The sequence below is a fragment of the Wolffia australiana genome, chromosome 7, assembly GCF_029677425.1.
Source record: "Wolffia australiana isolate 7733 chromosome 7, ASM2967742v1".
Classification (NCBI taxonomy): Eukaryota; Viridiplantae; Streptophyta; class Magnoliopsida; order Alismatales; family Araceae; genus Wolffia; species Wolffia australiana.
The window spans coordinates 5,888,687-5,897,015 of NC_135841.1; the positions used below are offsets into that span (position 1 = coordinate 5,888,687).

General features: G+C 39.1%; 1 protein-coding gene across 1 annotated transcript; it reads left to right on the top strand.

The window, feature by feature from the left end:
- The first annotated feature begins 268 nt into the window (after positions 1-268).
- On the top strand, positions 269-2,115 carry LOC144705290 (uncharacterized). The gene is made up of 4 exons (XM_078577892.1): positions 269-420; positions 501-668; positions 927-1,091; positions 1,899-2,115. The coding sequence occupies exons 1-4, from the start codon at positions 415-417 to the stop codon at positions 1,956-1,958; spliced, it is 399 nt and encodes a 132-aa protein (XP_078434018.1). The 5' UTR covers positions 269-414; the 3' UTR covers positions 1,959-2,115.
- The last annotated feature ends 6,214 nt before the right edge of the window (positions 2,116-8,329 follow it).

Sequence of the window (8,329 nt, forward strand, 5' to 3'; positions counted from 1 at the left end):
CAGATTGACGTCGAATGCGACGTCGGCGGGGCCTGGGCTTTAATGGCGGCCGACTGCGGGCATCTCTGAAGACTCACGTGTTATGAACCTGGTCGTGGGACAAAGCGTGAGATAGAGAGAGATAGACCGTTGAAGAGGGGAAGAAAGCGAGAGAGAGAAAGAGAGAGAGAGAGAGATGAATATCCCCAAGAGAGATAGATATCCTGTAAAGATGAACAGAAACGGCATCCGCAGAGAGAGAGAGAGAGAGAGAGAGAGAGAGAGATCGACAGAATCCAAGACTGGGGGGAGAGAACATTAATGGAAAGAACACAAGAAAAAAAAAAAGAGATACAAAGAGAGAGAGAGAGAGAGAGGAGGCTTTAAAAGAACCCCCCTTGCGCGGCACTATCAGCGAGTCGTTTGTTGGCGGCCATGGCGGTGGGCATCGACAGCTTGTTCTATTAAAAAATCTTTGCTTGCTCGCTTGTCTGCTTACTTGTTTTGCATCTCCAATGCAGGAGTATTCGCGGAGAGGACAAGTGCCCTCGTTCGGCAGCTGGGCCTTCCTTGAGACGGCTTGTCTTGAGAATAACCTGGGCTTCGACGGCCACCACCGTTATCCTCCTCCTCAACGCCAGTTCTATCCTGCACAGGCTGCGGAGGATCTGTACACTGTCCCCTGGAAGGTCGACCTTCTCAATTTCCCTCTCGTCTTCTTCTCTTTTCATCATCATCATCATCATATTCTATTTCTCCTTCCCCATCAACATCATCATCATTATCTTCTTCTTCATCATCTTCATCAGTACCATCATCTTTATCTTCTTTTTCGGCATGCTCATCAATACCATCATCTAATTATTCTTCTGCTTGCTCTTCTCGTTGTTGTTATTCTTGTTATCCTTCGAAAGGTAACAAAACTCAAGAGTTGTTTACTATTTCAGGCGAGAAGAGGGAGAACGAGGGAGAAGAAAGAGGCGGAGAAGAACGCGGAAGCCGTTGAATCGGGTTCGCAGAACTTTCCGCGGAGGCGAAGCAGAGTTCACATGGCGGTCGATGAAGACCTCTACAAGATCCCTCCAGAACTTCTCCGCCGGAAGTCATCCATGGTGAGGAAAACTAAGGTTTTTGTTGTTGTTATTATTTTATTTTTTTTTATCTCTCTTTTGAGTTTTTTTTAGGAAAACGAAAGTAGTAATGTCACTCATCTGCCATCTTGATAGACCCGTTATGTCATCTCTCTTTCTCTGTTATTCCCTGTTACGCGTCTGCTCCCCATTCACAGATGACAGATGTCTTCCGTTCTCTCTCTACAGTTTTACCTCTCTCTTGTTGCCTTCGGTCATTATTCTGCCACTCTGCCTCCCACCACTGCCCTTCTAATTAAACCCTGTCTGCGCCGTTATTTTTTCTCAGATTCTTCCCCTCTTATTAATCATTCTAATGCTCTGGCCTAGTCATTCTTTCAGTGAATTTCGCCATTCTCTCTCTCTCTCTCTCTCTCTCTCTCTCTATCTATCTATCTCCCTCTCTCTCTATCTATCTCTCTCTCTCTCTCTCTCTCTATCTATCTATCTCCCTCTCTCTCTATCTATCTATCTTACTCTCAATCTCTCTCTCACTCTGCGTTTGTCTGGTTGTCCGTCTCTCCCCTCATTGGCTACCTCTTTCTCTCACACGGAATTATTTAATCAGTCTAATGCTCTGGCCTAGTCATTCTTTCATTGGGTTTCTCCATTCTCTCTCTCTCTCTTCCACTTTCTCTCTCGGCTTTTGTCTGGTTATGTCTCTCCCCACATTGTCTGCCTCTTTCTATCTCACACAATTATTTCGATGTATATATTTATGGCGTGCTTTATTGCAGATCTTTAGAAAGACATTGAGTGTACTCAATTTTTTTTTTAATTCCTCCGCAGAAGACGCCGACTATCTGCAAGCTATTTTCTAGCTGCCTCTGCACGAGCTCCATTCCTTGAGACCGTGAGACTCTTCAGGAAAAAAAAATAGAACCAGCATGACTTCCTACTCTCACCTACCTCCTCTTTGTTGTACCCGCGTGTGATTTAATGTATTTCCTTGATCTCTAAAAGATGTATTAGTTACTTTCCCAAGTGTTTATCTTAATTACTGCTAGCTCCATTTGTTGATTTACTGCGTTGGGTTTTAAACGCACCACACAGCCTGGCAGCAGCGCGTGAGCTGCGTTGGGTTTGTTTTTTTTTTTAACCCGGACTCACTAGTAGAACGAAACAGTGGCCTGTCTAGGCTAAATATGGATATGACCTAAATCATTTACGTAGACCTTTTTCTTTTTTTTTTACTTGCACATGAAAACACATGACGGATGAGACTTCTCTTCTTCAAGAGTGAAAGTGCTGCTCATCCAATCTGTAAAGTACATTATCTTCTAGGAAAGTATATACTAATGGGTTGCAGAGATCAAGCGCAAATTGAAGGACGAATTGTTTAATCATGGGGTTTTTCTTTTTAAAACGATCCGGACAGAGAAGAACAAAGTTTAAATCCATGTCAATTGTATATGGATTTTAGTCCAATTCTTGAGCTTTCCTTTTTATTATACGGATTCTAGTTGCATGAGATTAAACAAAAAAATGCACTAGCATGACACTATCGTATGTAATTATATTTATTATGATGATCCGTCTTGGACTTCCAGATTTAAAGTGTTGTTTTTTTAATGTCCTTTAAGAATGAAACTCTATGTACCTTAGTGGAATAGAAAGATGAGAGAGAAAGTATCTTATTGTGAAAAAGTAGTTCTGTAGGGGGAAGGAGGTGGAAGGTGAATGTCTCATCATGTTTGAAATAGTGGCGCATTACTAGTGTTCTGGAGATTCTTATATCACATGGAAGGGGGAAGATGACCGGCGCATCATCAGAGGAATTGTGACTCACCTCCAATGTGTTACAGGACACTTATGATCATATGTGAGCATTGTTTATTACTAAGACAAATAACTTATTATGAAAATCTTCTAGTAAGGATTGTCCCTTTCAGGTTATATCTCAACACAAACTAGCCTTAAGCTTTTTCTTTGGAGTTTCTACATGAGTAGAAAAGTGTATGATGTAAAATAATTCACCTCTCTGCAATAAGGGGAAGCCATTGATGAATCAAAGTGGTATGCATAGTGGCTTCCAACTAAAGCTTGTGAGGTCTGCATATTGATCACAAGTCGAGGAATGTCTTTGTGAAACCATCAAAACAAATAGTGATAATTCTGTATGATTGTGCCTTATTTAATTAATTATTTTTAGTTGTTGATACATATTACCCAATATTTATGATTAAAAATGGAAAAAATATAATTTACCTATTGAATCCTAATTTATTGAATTTATTGGTTTATGAGACTAGCCTCCACTTGAATGTCTGGAATTAAGTGGGTTATTCTTACTACTTGTTTTTCATTTCTATTGAAATGTGATATTTAGGTCAAAAAATAATTAAATTATGGACTCAAATGGAAAGGAGAAGCCAAACCGTGACCTGGATCTGAACAGGAGGCCAAATATTTGAGGAGGACAAAGGCCCAACTTAACCCTTCTTAGAGACCATGCCAAAAGGATGCATCACTCCTGGAACTAATTCCGTGAATTAGGTTCTGGAATATTCTTTCTAATTGGATGATAAAACATGGATCAAGGCTGAAATTCAAAATATAACAGCCTCCTAATTCCTTGGAATCAGATTCAATGGCTAAGAAAATTAGGGCTCCTCTATTTTAATGTATTTTACTCCCACTGTGTATCCATCTTTTATTTCTGTCCCAATACATCAATGGCAGCATTAATGAATCAGATTTCTTGATTCCACTCTCTTAAGGGTGTCAGACCAAGAGATCAGCAATACAAATCTGTTGAGCAGGAGAAGTAGATGAAAGAACAGCATATTGGGACCCAACTGATGTGACAAAATTTGTGTTTGTTATGTTAGTTCTTAATCGGTTTCTATCATCTCTATTACTAGATTACCATTCAAGAAGATATTCAAGATACAGACCTTTCCAAGGCCACCAAACTAGCCTCAAAAATCCTCTTGTACAAAAGATTACATTCGTTTTTGTACATCCCCACCACAACCCCATTCTGTTGCATGTCCAGCTCACTGCGCCCAATAGTGTCCGCCCGTCCCGATACCGGTACCAGATGCCGGTATCGGGACGGATGCTGTATCCTATACCGGAAAGGCAATTTCCGGTATCCGGTTTTTTTGATATCCGGATATCGGTATCGGATATCGGCTGCTACAGTATCGATATCCGATACCGATATCCGTCCCGATTCGGCATCCGTCTCTGTCTCAAGGGGACAGATGCCGGTATCGGATATCGGATGTGGATATCGAAAACCGATATCCACATCGGATCTAAGCTATTTCGTAAGTTTCGTTAGGTTGACTGTGTACTTTCGATTCAAAATTTTTGAATCGAAAATACACGGTCATTCGGTCAGAGGCTCAGAGCTTAGATGAAAGTGGATGGCGGAGGACGGCAGAGGACGGCGGAGGACGGCGGAGGACGGCGGAGGACGACGAAGGATGGCGGAGGACGGCGGAGGACGGCGGAGGACGGCGGAGGACGGCGGAGGACGGCGGAGGATGGTGGAGGACGGCGGAGGACGGCGGAGGACGGCGGAGGACGGCGGAGGACAGTGGAGGACAGTGGAGGATGGCGGAGGCGGACGGTGGCGACTGACGGCTGCGGCTACAGAGGTATGTCTTCTTATCTCGTCTGATTTTTAATTATGTCTTTTGATTTTCTTGCTTTTCTTGTCTCTCAGATGTCGCTTTGTATTGCTTTTGATTTTTCTGTCTCCGCTCTTGATATTGAATTTATACCATGGCAAATGCATACCAATCTATCTGAATCTTCTTCACTGTTGAGTGTTGAGCGTTGATCTTATAAGTCTCCCTCTCTCTTCTCATTCTCTCGTACTCTCCCCTCTCCTTTCTTCACTCTCCAGTTTCCAACTCTCCCTCGCCCCTCTCTTCTCTCTCGATCATTCTCACTTACCGGATAATTCTCCCTTTCCTTCCCCCAGTCGACGTTACAATCTAATTCTCCCTCTATCCCTCGTTATTTATTTTTCTCAGTGTTATCTCGTTCACCCTCTCTCTTTATTGTTCTCAGTTATTCTCTAAATCTCCCTCTCCCAGCAATTATCTCACTCTCCGGTTCTCTCTCAGTCTCTCTTACTCTCTGATTGTTTCTCTAATTCCTTCTCTCCTTTTTATCTCGTTCACCCTCTCTCCCACTCCGTCAATTTCCCAGTCTCCCTTTCTCTCATTCCATTTCAGTGGATTTCTTTTTTAAGTTCTCCCTTTCTCCTTTAATTTTAACTCACTCTCCGATTCTTTTTATGTTTTTAGTTCAAACTCTTCCTTTTCTTTCCTTATTCTCTCTTACTCTCTCATTCTTACTCTCCTTTTTCTCTCGTTCACCCTCTCACTCACTCTGTCACCCTCCCTTCTCAAATTCCATTTCACTGGAATTCTTTCTCTAATTCTCCTCTTCTTCTCTCATTCCATCTCAATGTCTGTTTCTTTCTATTTTCTAATCTCTAACTCTTCCTTTCTTCTCTCATTCTCTCCTACTCTCTGATTAATTCTTTAATTCTTTCTCTCAATTTTCTTTCTTTCGCCCTTTCTCTCACTTTGTGACTCTCCCTTTCTCTCATCCAATTTCAGTGTAATTCTTTCTCTAATTCTCCCTTTCTTATCAAATTCTATCGCATTCTCTGTTCCTCTTTATATTTCTATCTCTATAAGTCTCCCTCCCTTCTCTCATTCTCTCTCACTCCATAATTATTTCTCTCAATTTTCTCTCTTCCACCCTCTCTCTCTCACTCTGTCACTCACCTTTTTATGTCATTCCATTCAAGTGGAATTCTTTCTCTATTTCTTCCTCTTTCCCCTGATTCTATCTCACTCTCTGAATCTTTCCATGTTTTTATCTCTAACTGTCCCTCTCTTCTTTCATTCTCTCTTTGTCCCTAATTCTGTCTCTCAATTTTTTACTCGTTCACCCTCTCTCTCACTCTGTCACTCTCTCTTTTTCTCATTCCATTCCAATGGAATTCTTTCTCTCCAGCAATTATCTCACTCTCCGGTTCCTTTTATCTTTTTATCTCTAATTCTGAGTCTCTCTCAGTCTCTCTTACTCTCTGGTTGTTTCTCTAAATCCTTCCCTCCTTTTTATCTCGTTCACCTTCTATCTCACCCTGTCAATTTCCCAGTCTTCTTCTTATTCATTTTCCTATTCTACCTTTTTATTCTCTTCTTTTTTCTCTTCCTCGTATTTCTCTTCTTTGTTTTTTTTCTCTTCTTCTTCTTCTTCTTCTTTTTTCTCTTTTTCTTCTTCTTTATTTTCCTATTCTACGTTTTTATTCTCTTCTTTTTTCTCTTCCTCGTTTTTCTCTTCTTCTTCTTCTTTAATTTCTTCCTCTACCCTTTTCTTCCCTTCTTCTCCATGTTCTTCTTCTTCTTCTTCTTGTTTCTTCTCTTATGCCATTAATTTATCATCTTGTTCTTTTTTTCTCTTCTTCTTCTTCTTTATTTTCCTATTCTACCTTTTTATTCTGTTCTATTTTCTCTTCCTCGTTTTTCCCTTCTTTGTTTTTTTTCTCTTCTTCCTCTTCTTTGTTTTTTTTCTCTTCTTCTTCTTCTTCGTTCTCCTATTCTACATTTTAGTCTCTTCTTTTTTCTCTTCCTCGTTTTTCTCTTCTTCTTCTTCTTTATTTTCCTATTCTACCTTTTTATTCTGTTCTTTTTTCTCTTCCTCGTTTTTCTGTTTTTTTTTCTCTTCTTCCTCATCTTTGTTTTTTTTCTCTTCTTCTTCTTCTTCATTTTCCTATTCTACATTTTTAGTCTCTTCTTTTTTCTCTTCCTCGTTTTTCTCTTCTTCTTCTTCTTTAATTTCTTCCTCTACCCTTTTCTTCCCTTCTTCTCCATATTCTTCTTCTTCTTGTCTCTTCTCTTATGCCTATTAATTTATCTTCTTCTTCTTTTTTTGTCTTCTTCTTCTTCTTCTTTATTTTCCTATTCTATCGTTTTATTCTCTTCTTTTTTCTCTTCCTCGTTTTTCTCTTTTTTGTTTTTTTTCTCTTCTTCTTCTTCTTTGTTTTTTTCTCTTCTTCTTCTTCTTTATTTTCCTATTCTACGTTTTTATTCTCTTCTTTTTTCTCCTCCTCGTTTTTCTCTTCTTCTTCTTCTTTAATTTCTTCCTCTACCCTTTTCTTCCCATCTTCTCTATATTCTTCTTCTTCTTCTTGTTTCTTCTCTTATGCCCATTAATTTATCGTCTTGTTCTTTTTTTCTCTTCTTCTTGTTCTTTATTTTCCTATTCTACCTTTTTATTCTGTTCTTTTTTCTCCTCTTTGTGTTTCTCTTCTTCTTCTTCTTTAATTTCTTCCTGTACCCTTTTCTTCTTTTCTTCTCCATATTCTTCTTCTTCTTCTTGATTCTTCTCTTATGCCCATTAATTTATTGTCTTGTTCTTTATTTCTCTTCTTCTTCTTCTTTATTTTCCTATTCTACCTTTTTATTCTCTTCTTTTTTTCTCTTCCTCGTTTTTTTCTTCTTTGTTTTTTTTCTCTTCTTCTTCTTCTTTATTTTCCTATTCTACGTTTTTATTCTCTTCTTTTTTCTCTTCCTCGTTTTTCTTTTCTTCTTCTTCTTCTTCTTTAATTTCTTCCTCTACCCTTTTCTTCCCTTCTTCTTCTTGTTTCTTCTCTTATGCCTATTAATTTATTGTCTTCTTCTTTTTTTCTCTTCTTCTTCTTCTTTATTTTCCTATTCTACCTTTTTATTCTGTTCTTTTTTCTCTTCGTTGTTTTTCTCTTCTTTGTTTTCTTTCTCTTCTTCTTCTTCTTTTTTTTCTTTCTCTTCTTCTTCCTCTTCATTTTCCTATTCTACGTTTTTATTCTCTTCTTTTTTCTCCTCCTCGTGTTTCTCTTCTTCTTCTTCTTTAATTTCTTCCTCTACCCTTCGCTCTCTAATTACTGGTTCCAACCTCCAATTCTCCCTCTCTCTTTTCTCACCATCTATAACTCTCTACCTCTACATCTCCCATCTCTTTTCTCTCTCTCATTCTAACGTACAGTATGATTCTCACCCTCCCTCGCTCAGAATCTCTTACGTTCTCTCCCCCCCTTTAATTCTATAATTCTGCATTCTTCCTCTCACCTCAATCTCATTCTCCCTGACTCCATAATTCTTGCTTGTATATCTATCATTCTTCCTTTATCTATATATTCCATTCTCCTTTGATTCCCTATTTATTTAATTGTCGTATTCATTGCATCCGTTACTTAATTCAGAGTTTAA